At 48.5% G+C, this 18,513-nt stretch overlaps 2 protein-coding genes and 2 pseudogenes across 2 annotated transcripts; all 4 read right to left on the bottom strand.

Annotated features, from left to right (window-relative positions):
- Window positions 1-7,086: 7,086 nt before the first annotated feature.
- On the bottom strand, window positions 7,087-9,043 carry LOC149102158 (uncharacterized; annotated as a pseudogene).
- Window positions 9,044-9,209: 166 nt separating this feature from the next.
- Window positions 9,210-11,525, bottom strand: LOC149102157 (uncharacterized protein F54H12.2-like). The gene has a single exon (XM_089274954.1). It carries the CDS (start codon window positions 11,521-11,523, stop codon window positions 10,135-10,137), a length of 1,389 nt encoding a protein of 462 aa, XP_089131080.1. The 5' UTR covers window positions 11,524-11,525; the 3' UTR covers window positions 9,210-10,134.
- A 2,425-nt stretch (window positions 11,526-13,950) lies between these two features.
- Window positions 13,951-15,197, bottom strand: LOC149102156 (uncharacterized). The gene has a single exon (XM_089274955.1). It carries the CDS (start codon window positions 15,106-15,108, stop codon window positions 14,014-14,016), a length of 1,095 nt encoding a protein of 364 aa, XP_089131081.1. The 5' UTR covers window positions 15,109-15,197; the 3' UTR covers window positions 13,951-14,013.
- Window positions 15,198-16,215: 1,018 nt separating this feature from the next.
- On the bottom strand, window positions 16,216-17,559 carry LOC149102155 (uncharacterized; annotated as a pseudogene).
- Window positions 17,560-18,513: the final 954 nt, after the last annotated feature.

The following is an 18,513-nucleotide window of genomic DNA, read 5'->3' as shown; positions in this document are numbered from 1 at the left end:
CAGGCTTTCATGGTGACGATGGCTCGGGCGCAGCAGAGAGTGTCTTTGTTTCGGATGGTCACGCGCGACCGTTTGACGATGTTCCGCACGGCGGCGCAACTCGGCCTGTATCGTTTTTTTCCACTGCCAGGACCTGGGGTACGTATGAAAGTGGTTTCCATGGTAAACGTGTCGTCGGGGGTGAATTCTTCGTTGGAGTTGAGTTTGGCCGCGAGAGACTGGAGATAAGTGGTTAGTCTTTCACTCCCTTCTTCGAATTCTTGCACGGTGAAGGTGGTGGACTGAAAGGCGTGCGTGAAGGCACGGGACTGCATGGTGAAATGGACCGTGGAGTGGGGTGTCAGGGTAGGATCCTGAGCGATTTGTTGCTCGATGGATCGTTGAAGGGCACGAGTCAATTCTTGACCTAGATTGTCATCGCGAGTCACGTCTCTGTGTTGTCTGAGCGTGGCTTCGTACCGTTGTTTGTGGAGGACGTTTCTCCAGTGACGTCGAGCGCCTATGGGTCTTAATTCGAATTCTAGAGGTGGTCTTGCACCACCTCCGGTTTGGAGCATCGCTCGGTCGTCATTGTCGTCGTCGAAGGGGAAGGCTTCGTCGTAGGTCCGTCTGTTCTGTAAAAGACAACAAACACAACGTTTTTTAATTAGGTAGTTTTTATTGTCGGGTCTCCGAAAAGAAGCGGACAACTTCGCGGGTTGATTTTTTTAAGTTGTGTAATGCGTTCCTGAAATTACTTCCTAGATAGAAACTCCTTTTCTCGCCACGCTTGTTGGTACAATGGCCATATATTTCATAATCCTCCTTACAATGCCTAAATATTACAGTGTCCACGTCACAAAATCCATATATGTCAGGATCCACGCGACAAGTACAGAAGTTTTTGCAGCTTTTAGACGGTTGTAGTTCTATGTGCCCGTAAAACCATTGGCTTTTCAGTTGGTTATATTTCGAGATTTCTCTGTGAAGGTTTCTCAGTCGATAATTTTTTCTTCTATCGCGTATGTGTTGCCAAGTTGCCAAGTCAAGTACGAAACGCTTTAGTTCTTCCGGTAACCAATCCCAGTAACTCTATGAAAAAAGATTAGGGTTAGAGTTCTAAAGATGACTTTCTTACATAGGGTACACGTCATACTCACTGCTTCATATTGATCCATCAGTTGGTTCATCTCTTCATCGGTCACTGATTCATATTGATCCATCTGTTGGTTCATCTCCTCGTCGGTCAGCTCCTGTGCCATGGTTTCTTCTTTCCAGCGCTCGATACAAGTTCAAAACTCAGAGTGACTTGAACGGTTCGACTCGATTTTTTATACACACGGTATAATGGTGTCCAGTCTCCGACCGAGTGTGGGGTATATCCACCTATCCCCTGGGTCGGTGGTAACACGTGACTTGGTCTCGATCTGTGATTGGCTGGACAGATTTTCAATGTGGCTTACATGACGACATTGCGAAATCACCCAATTTTAAGTCAAAATGGCGGCGTTTTGTTGAGCGAGCGAGCGATGTGAATCATTTCAACGTCCTGAAGATGTTTTCGGAAGCGGACAACATTCCTAAAGGTATTTGAAGTAAATACGAATGTAATTTTACGGTTAGCAAGAAATTAGAAGCGAAAATTTTAGGTAAGTGAGCTTGCATGACCTTCGCCATGTGCTACTCAAATTCAAATTCAAATTCAAATTCAAATTCAAATGCGACTAAATTCCCTTCGGATCGCCGTTTTTCCGTTTGCAATCTCAAATAATTCTTGAGTTATGTGTCTTGAATCGTTTTTTGGGATCGTAGAGCTCAGGAACTTTGGAAAAAAGCTTCGTTTTGTTGAGTAAACACACTTTTCGAAAAGACGCGTAACTCGATTCGAGTTAATATTCAACTGGCTGTTGCCATGGTGACGGAAATGCGAGATTTTTTTTTTTTTTTTTTGTTTTTGTTTTTGTTTTTGTTTTTTGTTTTTTGTTTTTGTTTTTTTGTGAAGTTTAATTTATTTAAATTGTTTAAAAACTACTACAGTACAGTAGTAATGTTAGCGCGACCTGTGTGACGTCACGGGCGCCATGTTTTGATAAATAGGCGCCATCTTGTTTATGCAAATTAGCAAATCCTGCAATCTGATTGGTCGAGAGCCTTTTTTAATGATATGCATCGCCTTCTGATTGGCTACCGCCCCTATAAGCGTCCTTTACTACTCATGGTGACGGAAATGCGAGATTTTTTTTTTTTTTGCGAGATTTTTTTTTTGCGAGATTTTTTGCGAGATTTTTTTTGCGAGATTTTTTTTTTTTTTTTGCGAGATTTTTTTGCGAGATTTTTTTTTTTTTGCGAGATTTTTTTTTTGCGAGATTTTTTTTTTTTTGCGAGATTTTTTTTTTTTTTTTTTTTTTTTTTTGCGAGAATTTTTTTGCGAGATTTTTTTTTTTGCGAGATTTTTTTTTTTGCGAGATTTTTTTTTTTGCGAGATTTTTTTTTTTGCGAGATTTTTTTTTTTGCGAGATTTTTTTTTTGCGAGATTTTTTTTTTTTGCGAGATTTTTTTGCGAGATTTTTTTTTTTTTTGCGAGATTTTTTTTTGCGAGATTTTTTTTTTTTGCGAGATTTTTTTTTTGCGAGATTTTTTTTTTTGCGAGATTTTTTTTTTGCGAGATTTTTTTTGTGAAGTTTAATTTATTTAAATTGTTTAAAAATTACTATTAGCTTCCATGAAGGAAAACTTTTTTTCTAGAGAGTATTTTTTATGCTCTTTTAAATGAGATATAGTAGATATAGTAGATATAGAGATATAGAGATATAGAGAGATATAGTAGATAGATAGAGCACGATTATTCTCCACGCCCATTTTAGAACTTGTATGAGCGTCCATTACGGAAGACCATGCCTGCCCGCTCCGCTGAAGCATTGAAACGACAGAGAGTGAGAAGAAGAGAGTTCGTGCGAGAGTGGAAGAAAAGAAATCCGGAGAAAGTTCGCGAGCAGAAAAGACGGTATCGTGCACGGTACAAGATGCGTGACATGGTGCGCGACGCGTTAAATCGTTATAGGGAACGCAAACGTCGCTCCCGTTTACCTGCAACACGACAGTGGGAAGAGCATGATTACGATCCGGATGAAATTCTTCGGGGTTTGTTTGGGGGTCGGGTTGAGCTGAGGGATTTCAGGGAACACTAACGCCATCCAACACCACGACCATCGCCGCTAAGAGCACGATCACCATTACCACTGCAACACTACCACTAACCAACACTAGTACCACCATTACCACTGCAGCACCACAGGCATTACCCCCACCGCAACGCCGTGGGAGGGTGGTGTCTTATTTCCCCACAGCCGCTAAGAGCACGACCACCGCCGCTAAGAGCACGACCACCAATACCACTGCAGCACCACAGGCATTACCCCCACCGCAACGCCGTGGGAGGCGGTTGTCTTATTCCTCCTCCTCTGACTCTGACTCTGAGCCTGATGAAGGGTTGGTAGCAGAGTTAGAACGCATGTTAGCGGAACCCGAGGATCCTGTAAAACGGAGACTTTCGGAAATCAGGAAAAATAGGAATGAAGCAGAAGAAAACAGAGTAAGACGAATGCAAGAAAGACGGAAAACAGAAAAAATGATAACTGAAATAGCTGCTGAGCTTGATAAGATGTCGTTTATGTTACACGACACGGGTAGATGGTTTCAACAATTTGAACGCGAGGATAAGGTAGAGCAGGCTACTCAGTTTGAATATTCGCGCAATGTATACATTACCGCCGAACTTATGAATCAGTTGGAACACTATTTATAGGACAAAAGAGACTCTTTTTTGAAAAACAACAAAGCGTGTGTAACTTTAATTACAACAACAACAATAAAAGGTTTTACAATTTCCAACGTTTCTTGGTCTGCATGATTTTCTTAACAATGCGTTCTGTCATGGTTTTACGTCCGGGTAATTTGTCGATGGCCTGGATCATCTTGGTGTCGGCGTTCCATTTGTCCTGTAAGTTCTTGGCCCTGGAATAGTCAATGTCGTGTTGTTTGGCCAGTCGGTCCAGACGGTTGATCCCGGGGTCTCCACGCGCCAGACGTTTCTTCAGTTTGGTACCAGGTCCCATGTACTGATAACCGGGCCAATGAAACTCGATCCCAGTCTTGGCCAACCATTTTTGGATGTCGATCCCATACCCTCGTTGGCGACGGCGACGTCGGGTACTTCTCCTCGGGGGTGGAGGTGCCTTTTTCCTCTTCTTAATCCGAGTCATAGTCCAGTCCCCTTCTCCAGGGGTCTTCGAAATCTTCCCACCCTGCTTGTAACTTTTCTGCGGCTGACGGTTTGACCTTCTTGTACTTCTTTGCCTTGCCTTTGGGACTGTAACCACCGTCGTCGTAGTCGATACCGAGTGATTTCAGTACACGTCTGGCTCTATCGGAGATGGGTGCTTTTTTCTTGGACGATAGGGGAGTTTTACCTAGCGTGACTGGTTTGGGTGGAATGGTAGGTTTGGGGGTTTTCTTCTCCTTTTTAAAACCTGACGTGGAGGGTATGGGGGTTTTCAGCTCCTTTTTCAGTCCTGTCGTAGAAAGGGGTTGTGGCGGGATGATCACGGGGGCTGCGGCTGGTTGGTTGACTCCCTTGAGGATCTGTTTCAACAGAGTTTCGACGGGTGCGTCGACCATGCCTTCGGGTTCTGTCGTTCCCTGGTACGAGATGGGACCGCTTTTACCCGTCCGTATACGTTTCACCAGTTTCCCTTCCTCGGAGGCGATGGGTTTGGTCATCTTAACGGCCATGCTGTCGGGGATGCGTTTGTCGTTCAGGATGAGATGTTCTTCGGCGGCCAGACGTCCGGCTTTGTTCAACAAGGCATTCTGGCTGATCTTCCCCTTGTAATAATCTTGCAGACGATTGAATTCTTGAACGGGCACCATCATGACTTCGTTCATACCTTCTGACTCAAGGTCGTGCCAGGAAACTCGGACAATTCTCTCAAGGCCGTCTCGTAACAGTCTTGCCAGTACCGTATGGATTCGTCTTTCTTTTCCAACTCGAGTTCGAGACTTCGAACGGTTCGCTTGCCTTTACCGCACTCCCTGCACAACTCGATGCACCCACCGGGCGGCGTGGTATCTCGTTTCGTTTGACAGGTTTGGCAGAAGTCACCGAACTTTAAAGCCATGTATTCTTGATACAGGTCGTGGTACCTCTTGTTCAAGTACTCGTACGAGTCTTTCCATCGGGCTTCGCGACGATTGGCGTCTTGCAACAACTGCACGAGTTTAGGAATGGTATTGTGGGACTCGTCTTCTCTCGGTGGGAAATTGGGTATGACGTCGATCCCCTCCAGCGGGTAACCGTCCTCACTGCGTCCTTTCACCGTACACAACATGCTTTGAAACAACCGTGCAAACCGCTCCAGAACCCCGCTCCGTTTTGGGTGAGGAGATGTTCTCTTCGACGCTTGAGAGAATTTTTGCGTCTACCCACTTCGCGCAGAACCCTTTTATGTCTTTTCAGTTTCCCATAAGTCGTTGCGTTGATGGGTATCCTCTTTTTCAGCAAATTGAGAACCATCTCGCTGATGGCGTTGATCTGATCTTTGTCGGCGATTTGTAACATCCGTTGACGTTTGTTCCGATTGGCTTCTTTCAGGACGCGCGTCAGGAAAGGACGTTGTCGTCGTAACCGCTTCATCGTGGACTTATGCACACGAGTGGATTGACGTACTCCTTTTATCGCTTTCCTCGACGCCTGAAGGCCGTTTGAAAGGGTATCCTGCGTAAGACTCTTTCGTTCTTTCCCCTGTTCTTATGGATATGTCTGTCCATTAAACCGAAGGGTCCAGCCAGAGCACCCATACCCGCGGCTCTCATCATACTCGCCAAATCACCCCCTTTCTGTCTCCTTCTTCGTCTCCTACTCCTCCTTCGGGCTGTCATGGTGACGAGTGAGGTGTACGTCGGCTAGTCTCGTCCTTTTATTTTCACATGATGGAGCATCGGAACTCTTCACCCTTGTGTGGAATTTTTTCACCTCGTCTCATTCGTTCCTGCATCCTTTTGGTATGCGCCCGTTCTTGTTTGGCTCTCAGGCTTTCTATGCCTTTGGTGATACCCCAAGCCGCCTTGGGTAAACCCGCCACCACGCTGGCAAACCCTTCTCCCCTTTGGTACCGTCTTCTTTTAGTGGTTTTAGCGGTTTTACGCCTTCTCGAAGACGCTTTCTTTCTCCTCGACCTCTTGGGCATGTTGGTTCTGAATGAAGAGGTTGGCCGCGATGTCATTTTTTATAGCGGCACGTGCCTAAATCGTAGGGCGTAGTCTCGAACGTATCGGTCGTACGTGGGAGATGTAAAATCCGTCACCACGTCGTCCAACGTTTGCATCTTGGTCAAAAACCCATCCAATTCCTCCACGCCACCCAGAGCGTAGTTCCTGAGTTCTGTCAGCGTCTTTTCGTACGTCGTGTAAGCGAATTGGGCCATGTCCATCTTGAACGAATACTTCTTGAAATCGTTCCATCCTTTCAGTAAGGTGGCGAAAGCCGTCAATCCTACCACCGTGTACCCATCTTTCCACACGGATCCCAAGACGATACTCACGGCCACCGTCAGTAAGGCCAGTCCGTTGAGAATGGCGTTACACAACTTGTAGTAACCGAACATCTGCCTTCGACACCACCAATACTTGTGGTAGAAAGCGTACAAGACGTCCAAACGTTTCAGGGAATCCAAATCCACCACGGTGTTGAAAGGTTCATCCAATAAACAGACAGAAGTACTCATGACTCTTCTCTAACCAGTGCCAAACGTAGTCTGACTTTCTCTCGGGACGTTTGATCCTTTTAGCTTGTTGCTTGTATTCCCAGATCTCGTCCTTGAAGGCGGTTTCTACAGACTGGTTCAGGATGTCCTGGACTTGTCGGTAACTATCGCACTCGTCCGCGATCCGTTTCATGTCTTCGTGATCCATGCTGGTCGCATCCCAGTAAGAGCGAGAGCATCGGCATAGATGCAAAAAGTAGGGGAACCACTCGACTTCACTCCTCAACATCTTGATTCGAATGGTTTTTCATCGACGAGGGGGTCGTCTTTTCTTAAGTCTCACGAGTCTTCGGATTCCGCGACCCACGCCCACTCCCACACCACCAATGGCAGCGGTCGTTCCAGCTCGGATGCCTGTTTTCACGGCGCGACCACCCAACGCTTTGGCCAATCCCAAGGCAGCCCCTTTACCAATGGGTAACATCGCAGACAGGGCATTCGCAAGAGCACCACCCCATTGCTTTCTCCTTTTCGGTCGACGACGGCGTCTTCTCATGGTTGTTGTTGTTCTCAGTTACGTACACTGGTCGAATTGCGTGTGACGGTAGGACGTTGTCCGTTTTTATAGGTGGTCGTAATCGTGTTGGTGGTCGTGATGCCCGCAATGCGACGACCCGCGGCCGTCTGTTGTTGTTGGCGCAAAATCTCTTCCAATTGTTGCTGCATCTGGGCTTGGTCGAGAACACGGTCTCCTCGCCTCCTTCTTCTTCCTCCTCCTCGACCCGATCGAATCGACGAAGGCGGTGTGGAGTCACTACCACTTCCGCCTCCACCTCCGCCTCCGCCTCTGCCTCTGCCTCTGCCACCGCCGCTACCACTAGCGCTACTTCGTCTGCGGCTTCCGGAATCACTGGAGGACGTCGGTGTATTTTGACGTGGGACGCGTCTCGGTCGTTTCCCTCCTCGAACGGCTCGTGCCAAAGGGGTGGACATTGTTATTCGTGGTGCCCCGACACCTGCCGTAACATTGGCGCGCGACACCGATCCAGCACTGCCGACACCCACCGTGACGTTGGTCTGCGGTGCACCCGAGCCAGCGGTGCCCACTCCGACGGGCGAGACATTGGGCAGGGGCGGTGTCGCCAGTGACGATCGCGGTGAAGGAGGAGTGTTCAGACTCGTACCCACACCCGCGGCAGGCGGAATCGGAGTACTCGTCCGAGCCGGTGTCCCCCAAGGCGAATAATCTTCCAGAGCCGAGAAGTTGAAATCGTCACTACCATAAGAGCTCATTTTTATCCATGTACCTTTCTCTTTCTATCTTCTTCTCGGCGAGTTCTCGTTGTTTATGAACCAAATAATCGAAACCTTCACCGTTATATGCGTTGATGATGGACCGTACTTGACGGTAACTCTCGCATTCCGTGACCTGTCTCATCGGTTCGTAGTCCAGCTCGTGGGGGTTCATGATGTATTTGAGCCTGTTTTTACACAGGTGAATGAATAGCGGAAACCACTCGACCTCGCTCCTCAACATGATGGGGTTGCAAACTGATGGCATCGGACGAATCCTTCGTCTTTTAACACATGGCTGAAGACACGTTGATCGTCCTGACTGGCTGGATGAAGATCCAATAGCATGTAACCGTAAGGTCGATCGGTGACCTTGCGAAACGTGTCCAACACCTCCTGCCATTGCGTGGGAAACGATTGCAGAAGTAAATTCCGTATCCCCAACTGATCCCGAGGGTTCTTGAAGGCCGCGATGTAATGCGCGTTTCTGGAAATGGTCTTGGCGAATTTTCCGTTGGGGAATAGATCCTGACACAGGTAGATCACCGTGATGTTCCGATGATGCGAATGTTTGGTGAAGAGATCCAACACGCGCTTGTCGTTACCACCCTCGTCCATCAGATCGTCCAAGACCAACACACCCCCTCCGGGAAACCATCGGGGTAACTGTTCGCTGTCGGGGATGCCTTCGTAAAACTTGACTCCACCCTTCTTGAGCTTTTGGAAACCGTCTTGCCACGATCCGTAGCAGTAATGAATACTCTTCGGTGTCTGTTGGAACAAGTCGCCGTTCTCCAAGAGCAGTTTGGTCGTGAACACCGTCTTGCCGCACCCCGACGGTCCCGCTATCAACAAACTCGACGGCGTGTGAAATTGAAACGCTTTGCGTCGTTCCATGATCATGAAATGGCACAGGGTCTCGAGACGTTGCGTTTTTATCTGAACAACTTGGCCAATGGGGTCTTGACGGCCGGGATGCGTTTCAACAGACCCAATAGGGTGACCTTACGATTGAAACACATGGGTTTTTTCTTGGCCCGACTCCTGATCTTGGCCATAGCCCTCTTGGCAGGCGCCGATCTCTTTTTTCGAGGTTTTTTCTTGGCGAATTTTCTCAAATCTCCGAACTTGTCCTCGTACCAATGCCTCTTTTTCATTCTTCTTTTCCTATCTTCCTTCTCGGAAAGCTTCGGCATGGCAGGGGCGGCTCTCTTGCGTTTCCTACGCGTGGTCACCGTCGCCGGTAATGCACCGGTGTCCAGGACGGACGGCGGTTGAAAAGACACTTGCCTTTTGGCGGGTTGAAGTATTTTCAGATTGAGCTGTCGTTTTGGCGGTTGGTTTTTCTTGAAATGAGCCTCACTGGGTTGAGGCGTCTTTCCACCCGCTTTTCCATAGCGTTTTTCTAACCTGGCTATCACGTCGTCCAAATGTCTATGCCCTTGAAACTGAAGAGCCATGACTACCACACAACCTCTTTTTCAAAAATGAACCTCTTTTATTTCGAACAGCTTACTTTATAACAAATGACGCACTCCTCGGGAGGAACCGCTCGTGTCCTGGTGACACGGGGTTTTACAAATCTTGCGCCAGGCCAACTCGTCCACGATCAGACGTTCTACCATGTGTCCTACTTTACGATCGTTCTCCACAAACTCGTTTTTCTTAAAACGATTCAAGAACTCGTTCATGTCACGACCTTCGGCTCGGTCGATCAGGAACATCAGGGCGTAACCGCCGCAACTCTGGCTGAACAGGGACTGCAGACTCTTGCCGTTGTGAATCTGGTACTTGAAATGACGATCCAACCATGCTTGGATCGGTTCGGCGGTTCCGTACGCGTCCAACGGTAGACCGTAACTGTCCAGGATCTCGCACTTGTTCTTGTCGGCCCACAAAGCGATCCAATGCACGCCCGGTTTGTCGTGAGGGTCCGTGTTCACGATGTAAGCGGTCGGTCCTTCTTGAGGGACTGTCCTGGGAAGCCGATCGCAAGGGACCGTGCCGTAAAAGACACAGCGTAGGGACGGATTCGTCCGGGCCAAATGATCCAATTGTATATTATTCAAGGCTACTTTCTCCATTTTTTTTTTTTTTCTTCTCATTGGTACACGTCGTAGATGACGACTCGGTTCTCGTTGATCTCCAGCAAATTCTCGAATTCGCCGTACAACAAGATAGTCAGGTTTTCTCCCGGATTGGCTCCGAAATCGATCACCAGACGCAGTTCACCTTCTTGCTTGGGGTTCAACACTGGACTGTCCAAACATCCATTGGCCGTGTTGTCAAATACAAACATGTTGCATCTCTTGCCGTCCCCCCAATCCACTTTTCGGACCATGTTTCCTTTTCCCCTGCACAACGCTCCTGAGGCTTGGAGGAATCTGTAGTAACCTCTCTGATCTTTACTGTCCCCATCGTGATCGAGCTCCAAGGTCTCGTAGGGGTATTCTTCACCTCTCACCAATTGTTTGATGGAAGCCAGATTGAATTTTCCAAAATTGAACGGATTGATCGTCACAGTTCCGTTGAAGGCAGTTTGTTTCATCAACAACACCACTAACCGATTAGGCAATTTATTGTGGAAAGGATTGCTGCACTCGAAATGACGATTGTCGTTGGGATGCGAGTAAGTGCGAATTTCACCTCTCACCGTGGGGTAAGTGGCCACTCTTCCTCCTTTCAGGCTGGTCATGATCTCTCGGTACACCGAGGGAGTCACTCTCACTTGAGACAGGAACAATCTCACTTTCACGTCGGCTTCAGTCAGTCTCAGAGTACTAGCACCATGCCATCGGATGGTCCACAGGGCTGGGGCATTGAAGTACATGTCGATCTGGATCTGCACGCCAGGTAACAGTAATTTGCTGAGATGAAACACTTCCAGGAAAGGTTTGAACCTCAAAGTCACGGCTTCTCCGTCCAGAAACTGGGCTCGTCCCTGGACCACATTCTTGAGATCTTGGGTTAAAGCAGTATATTCAGCGTGAGGAGTAGTAAAATCCAACGCGTTGGCTGTCAATTCATCGGCATCTCCGTCGTCGGGTACACCGAGACAGTTGTACCATCCGCTGGGTGTTAGGATCGATTCACCGTCGTCTCGGTCGTGGTTCAACAGGGTCTCGATGTAGGCTTTGAGGTGGTAAGTATCCGTCTGGGGGCTGATGAGAGTCCCATTCAATCTCACATTGATCTGTTTGAAGAGGGTGTGGGCCAGATTATTGGCGAGTCCCATGACATCCGCTGTCAGCAGATTCGTGTTGTTACTTTTCTTGACAGTCAATTCCACTTCGAAGAAACTCTCGTTCAAGTCGATAAAGTCTTCTTGAGGATCGACTTGGAAGGTCACGGGATTGATCCCCGTATTGAACGGGTTGATTCTCACCAAACGTCGAGACGACATGCTGACATCCGTGGGAGGGGTACTGAACATGTTCAGACGAGGGTTACGAACCCCCGCCGACCGGGCATGAGCCACGAGGTCCGTCATCGTCTACGTCGTCGTCTCCTTCTCAGGGCCGACTGCACCCAACGATAGTTCGGGCGTTTTGATCGGGACGGGAAGATCGATCCGCCTTTATACGTTCGTCGTATCGGAATAAGTCTCACGCGCCTCGAGTAAATGGGATTCATACTCCAAAGAGGTCTTTCCTCACTTTTTTCGCCAACGCCCGTTTGATCTCTTGCGTTGCTTTACGTTTCACGGCTCGTTTCGCTCCTCTCTTGACCCCGGCGAGACCTCCTCTCCAATTGGGCTTTCCTCCCTTGCCGCCCGAATTTAAACCTTTCAGACCTTCCGTGGCCGTCTCGGTGATAAAGTCTCGTAGAATGCCGGGACCGCGTTTCTTGACACCTCTCCAAGCCATGCCGAATCCGTCTCCGGATTGCCTCATTTTATCGGGATGAAATCGTACCAACGTTCCACCGATCATTCTTTCTTAAAGTGTAACGTCACGATCGTATTGCCAGGTCCAAATCTCACCAGTTCTCCAGTTGTCTCAGCCACTTGCACCTCTATTATGTCAATGACGTCTTTGCGCACGGGAATATATTGAATGTGGTAAGGCTCGAAATACTGAACACCCGCACCTGTTCTAATCAAGTTGACCTCTCTCAGTACATCCGTGACTTGATTTCCCACCACGCCACTTCTACACACGTCCGAGTAGACGAACAAGGAACGCGAACTGCTTCCCACCACCACCTCGAACGCTTTGTTCAGGTTTAGAAAACGCCAATTGCAATAGATGCTGAGTTTTAAAAAATCTCCATTTCCTCCTGTATCTGTGATGACACCCCAAAAGACAGGTGATCCGTCCTTGTCGTGGACGTCCCCGACGACGCTGATGTCCGGAACGACATCGTCAAAAAGTTCCAACTGCAAATTAGGTCCCAGTTCGTAACCACTGCTGTTCTTTTTGAGCCATCCCATTTTTAAAGCCAGTTCAACATTGACGTGGAACGTGGGGAAATGTATGACCGGACGATAGGTGTTTTCATTGTCCGTGACCAGTTCATCACCTTCCCACTTGAACTTGACGTAGGTTCTCTTCCCATCATTCGTGACATATTTGGATCCCAATTTGGGTCCGTAGTACTTGAAGACGCGTTGTCGCGTGAAAAAGGAGATCATGGATTTCATGAATCCGACACCGTCCACGTTGTAAAATACCTCTTTGAGGTCATCCGTGTCGAAGTAAGCTTCTCCAAACCTGTAATAACTACTCGATTCTACGCGTCTCCATGCGAAGGAGGACAAGACGGTTTTATCCTCAGAAGCGGTGAAAGAAGGCAACGTCACGTGCGCATCCGGCATGGCGATGCTACTCATTCCCACTTTCCAACCTCCTTCTCCATTCAGGCGTAGGGGACGTGGTAACCTGATCTTGAAATGGTTCGCCTTGTTGTCCGGGAACTCGCTCTTACCACTGTGACTGGGTAAGCTGACGTAAAAATTACTCATCCTTTCTTGAAATGCAACGTGATCGTGGTCACGCCCGACGCAAAGTCCACCAGTCGTCCGTCGTTCTCAGATACCTGCGTCTCGACAATGTCCAAAAAGGTCGTGCGCACCGGTAGATATAGGATGTGTCTCGGTTGAAGGTCGATCACGTCCGGATCGTAACGCACTTGTTTCAACAGGTCCGTGACTTGATTTCCCGTCACCATACTCTGTCCCACATTCGAATACACGAACAAGGAACGACGCTCGTGACCGAACGCCTCTTCGTAACTGCGATCCAAATCCGTGAACACCCAATTGATGAAACAACTCAAATGTAAGGTGTCGGGGTCGATCTTGTAAAACGTCTCGTCCCCGTCATTCTGAGCTATGATCAAGTCCGTGGCCGTGGGTACGACTTCCTTGGGAAATTCTTTCCTCAAGTGAGGTCCCAAGACGTAACCCGGTCGACCGTTTGGCAAGGTTCCCATCTTGACCCATTTCATCTTCTTGGCCAATTCGATGCCGATGTTCATTTGCGGGTAGACGCGTTTACCGTTGATCAGGAGGCTGAGGCACGTTCTCGAATTGTCCAGGACGCATTCTCCATGCTCGGCCCGATGCATGACCGTGTACAGCAATTCGTTGGGACTGTCTTTCTTGTACATCGTCACGTCAGCATCCGTTCGATCTCTCATCCTACGCATGTATCGATCTCGTATCATGTTCATTAACTCGGTACCGGTCCTCGGCGTGAACTCTAAATCGCCCTCTCGCGTCGCTGAAGAGACCCGGCTGTATAGGTTTATGGAGGCGTTCACCATGTCGATCCACCAGATTTCAAACAGAAGAGAATATTTCAAGTCCATCTTACGCGTCGCGGACGGAAACGAGAGGTCGCTGATACCCACTTTCCATCCCGACTCTCTCAACTGCAACGGGTTCGGCAGACGGTTCTTGAAACTGTGGGCCTTGTTGTCCGGGAACTCGCTCGTGCTGGCATTGCTCATCAGTTGCACGTAAAAGTCGTCGACGGACTCATTCATACTTAAAGTGTAATGTCACCGTCGTCACGCCCGAGGTAAAGTCCACCAGTCTTCCGTCGTTCTCGGCCAATTGCACCTCCACTATATCCAAGACGTTGCTGCGCACGGGTTTATATTGAATCTGAGTCGGTTCGTACGTCGTCTTGAGCGAGTCGTGGGGGACTTCTCTCAAGAGATCCGTGACTCGATTCCCCGTGATGGTGCTACGACCCACATTCGAATACAGGTACATGGGACTGCGAGGCGGAGGGAGGTTCGGATGAACGACGACTCCACGATTGTAGGTCTTGGCGTATTCCTCGTCCAAGTAACTGAAGCGCCAGTTGCAATAGGGACTGAGCTGTAACGTCCCGTGGCTGTTCAAATTCCAAAATTCACGAGATCGATTGCTGTCATGGTTGGTCCAGTCTTTCTTGAAATCAGACGGGACTTTGTCGTTGGGAAAGACCTTGATCATATTCACGTTCAAGTGAACGGAGTAATACGATTCCTCGCGAATCAAACCCAACTTCTTGACCAGTTTAGTACCAAAATACACTCTGGGACGATGTCTGTCTCCGGACTCGTCGAGGAACGTGTCGGTGTTGTCGATAATCAAATCGTTCCCCTCCCATCGGAACACGGGGTAGTATTTTTTCCCGTTCGGTGCTCGCAGACTTTCACCCGCATGATCCATGTAATGATACAGCCGTTCGTGAAAACGATGGATGAGGTATTGCATGAGAGATCTGCCACTCGTCACTTTGTGTCGGTCACGGTTCAGTTCCTTTCCGCTGACGTAAAATGTGACGGGGTATCGATAAGGACGCCACGTAATCCCGTCGTCTAGCAACCTGAACGTTTCAATGGTCCAATCCATACCGAACACGTAGTCGTCGTCTTCAAAGTCGTGCGCTTGAGTGACGGGTACTTGATGCGGTCGTGACGGAGGAATCGGGTAAGACACGCTCGCCAATCCCACTTTCCATTCCTTGTCGGATTCAAACAGGAGCGGATACGGCAGACGATTCTTGAAACTGTGGGCCTTGTTGTCCGTGAACTCGCTCGTGCTGGCATTGCTCATCAACTGCACGTAAAAGTCTTTCATTTTTTCGTCTTGGGCTTTTGGGTCACGTACAGTCCCTTTTTATCCACCCAACTGTCGTACTTGACTGGCCAACCTTTCCATCGCACCAAGACTTTATCCCCTTTTCGTTTGACGATCTTGTCGATGCGAAACAGATCGTCGTCTTTCACGTCCACCTTTTGCAAATCTTGCGCGTAAAACGTGCCCTCGACCGCCGTGCCGTCCCATTCTTCCACCTTGTACGTGGTGACCTTCCCAGGACGCACTCGACGTATCACAAACACCTCTTCGGTCCAACCGGGTAAATACCCTTTCTTGAATTGACGGAACTTCTTGTTCAGTCTCACACGATCCCCGACTTTGAGTTGCGGTTTCTTCAATTTCCCTTTTTTCTTTTTTCCGTAAAGAGTCTCCCACACGTCCTCGCTATTGGTTAAAGTCACTTGGTCGGGAGCCATCTTGATACTGCGATGATACGATCGATTGTACCCTCGGACCAGATCTTGTAACACGGGCACATACGTCATCGTATTCTTCACGGTGAAGTACCGGTACAAACGTTCTTTCAGGGTCCGATTGAACCGTTCCACTACACTGGATTTCGTATCCCCGCGCGTCGAAAAATGATGAATGCCTTTCTGCTTCATCAAATCCTGAAACGTCTTGTTGTAGAATTCCTTCCCGTCGTCCGTCTGGAGATTGATGGGTTTTCTACCTCCTTTCAGGATCTTAGCCATGGCCTCCGTCACCGCTTTACCCGTCTTGCTCTTCAAGGGCTGGACCCAGGCGTGCTTGGAAAACACGTCCACCACCGTCAAGAGGTAACGATACCCTCGATTGTACCTCGAAATATTGATCACCTCGATCAGGTCGGCCGTCCACTGCTCGTCGATGCCGAACACCACCACAGGTGCTGTGGGAAAACGACGACGTCTGGGTTTGTGCAACGTGTACCCCAAATCCCGTTGCAGGACCTCGCGAGCACGTCGTACCGAGATCTTATTGGCCTGGGCGAATCGCGTCAGACCACCCAGACTACCGGGTCTGGAAGGATCCCGATACCGTCCCAGTAACCTTCCGGTCGAAAGCGGCTTTTGCTTCTTCTTCTTTTGACCTTTCTTCTTCATAGTCGATAAAGTTTGTACACGCACTGTCTCCACAACTCGAAACGTTGCTCCCGTACCTCGAGATACTTCTTAAATGAATCGGGTTGCCGTTTCAACCACAAGATATAAACCACAAAACGCATCACGTTGGGTTCGACGTCGGTATTGTCAAACACCTCCAAGGGCGAATCGCTGAAATGGTCGGGGATGGGTTCACTCTGACCGTATCGTGCATAGACACTAGCGCACTTGGAACACAAGGTCGTCCAACACCATCGATCGGCTATGGTCGTACACATTCTCGAGATCAACCAACTCAAAGCATGAGACATAATGATTTGAACCCAATTCTTTATTCACACTTTCTTATAGGTACAAAAACGTCGTGCCTGATTGGTTCTTACGAAAAATCGACTCTGATTGGATAACACGAAAAAGAAGGCGAAGAAAAGACTTAGTCTGAATCTGTAAAGTAATCAACATGTTCCATGTTCTTAAGATCTCGTCCATACTCATCATCACAGTCTTCCTCGTAGGTATCCATGGCATAATATCTACAATTTCTCCAACAACATTTACCGGGTCTCCACTTCAGGGCTTCCTGTTCGTCCCCCTTCACATAGAATGCTTGTCGCATACTCTCCTTACACTCACCACACAGGTCCTCCCGATCAGTGTCCATGGCACGAAAGAAAAACCGATCCTTCCACAGATTACGCTGATGCATGAGATCGTAGATCAACTCTTCCAACTTCAGACACGTTTCCTTGTAATCTCCCTTGCTGAAAGTCAGTAACTCTGCCACCCTGGGACTCTCGTCTGACTCCAACACCCGTCGTGATAGGTCACGAGCAAAACGCAAGGGTTCAAACAGATCACGGATGACCTCGCTCATCCTGTACGTGAGGTGATTCGTGGCTATCAAACAGACACGCTCAGCGTCCAGGACGGGATCCCGACAATGAATGAATTTGAATTGACCGCTACCACTTCTGTACATCACGCGACACCACTCACCACAGAACAAAAACACGTGTTCGTTCTTCTTCATCATCTCCAAAATCGTACCACCCCCAGTCAGGACGACGTCTCATCAAGAGCTCAAAAGACCACAGACTATCGGGTATTTGACCTAACGGTTCGAAGAGATTGTCAAAAATGTACAGGTCCACCTTGGCATCTGGAATGGCGTCGAGATCTCTTAAAGTGTGTACCTTCAGATCCGCGATCTGTTCCACGAGGTCCCGAATCTGGTTCGAGTTGCTATAGTAAGTCATCTTGACACCCTCAGACAAACTCGTTAAACTTCTTTCCTTCTCGATCCGCTCGCTTCGTGATCTCCAAGCCCGACAAATGAGGATAGCAACTACGAACGCCCCAGTCAATCAAGTGCCTCTGGAGCCTATAGTACAAAGGAGAGACAAAGGAGAGACAAGACGTAATTCCAATTCAATTATCCTAGCGTGTAACGGTCTTTCGCCTTCTTTTTCGATTGTATCCACTACGTCAGAAGCTCGATTCAACTGTTGTCTAAGATCTTCAAGGATCTCTTGCACGTCTCTCTCATCCAAAATCCTACAGGTCATCACCGCGTCAACAGCAAGTCGAGAATGACTCGCTGCGTCCAAACTGGATCCTTTTATACCCGCGCCGTGGATCCACTTTCACTCCGTACTTTCCCGGATCACGTGCCCACTTCAGATCCTGCCAATCGGAACGAAGACCGTCACATGATCCCATCACACCACACGTCACTGATTGGTCAAAAACGTCCATAAAGTCGAACAACGCATTCCATCACGAGTCACTTTTCAGTAGAAGTCGTCATGGATTCACAAGTCGAACCCGTCAGGAAAAAGAAAAAATTGTCCAAAAAGAAACTGGAACTGCTCTTACCCAAGAGAGTGGAAAGAGAAGTAGGAGGTAAACAACTACAATCCACTTTAGATAGATGGTTATTCAAAAAACCTCGTGCCAGACTCCGTTTCAACGAACGCGTCCTCTTCAAAGAAATCACCCCAGGACTCGGTCAGTTGGACCACCGTCCCTCTCAAAGGCTTCTCGCGACCCTGGAGCGCCTTTTCGATCCAACGCCAAGAAGTCAAAAGCCAAATGAAAAGTAACCATGACAAGCGAAAAACCACCCACATCCTAGAAACCATGCGACGTGAAAACACCTTGTTGGGATACTAACTCGTTCTCTATCTTCACAGACTCAAAGCTACCTGCCATTCAAGGCGGATGCATGACCGTGATCAGAGACTCACCTCCTCGAACCATGCAAGTCCTGGAAGCCATGGGACTCGACAAATTCAAGAAA

Source organism: Orbicella faveolata, unplaced genomic scaffold (genome assembly GCF_042242905.1).
Source record: "Orbicella faveolata isolate gen_17 unplaced genomic scaffold, um_ofav_v1 contig_36, whole genome shotgun sequence".
In the NCBI taxonomy this organism is placed as follows: domain Eukaryota; kingdom Metazoa; phylum Cnidaria; class Anthozoa; order Scleractinia; family Merulinidae; genus Orbicella; species Orbicella faveolata.
Note: the sequence above shows the minus strand (reverse complement) of the source record. Positions and strands in the feature narration are given on the sequence as shown.

What these genes read in the sequence shown, in the direction of transcription:
- LOC149102157 (XM_089274954.1), bottom strand. Translation starts at nt 11,523, where the DNA reads ATGACGGACCTCGTGGCTCATGCCCGGTCGGCGGGGGTTCGTAACCCT.
- LOC149102156 (XM_089274955.1), bottom strand. Translation starts at nt 15,108, where the DNA reads ATGAAAGACTTTTACGTGCAGTTGATGAGCAATGCCAGCACGAGCGAG.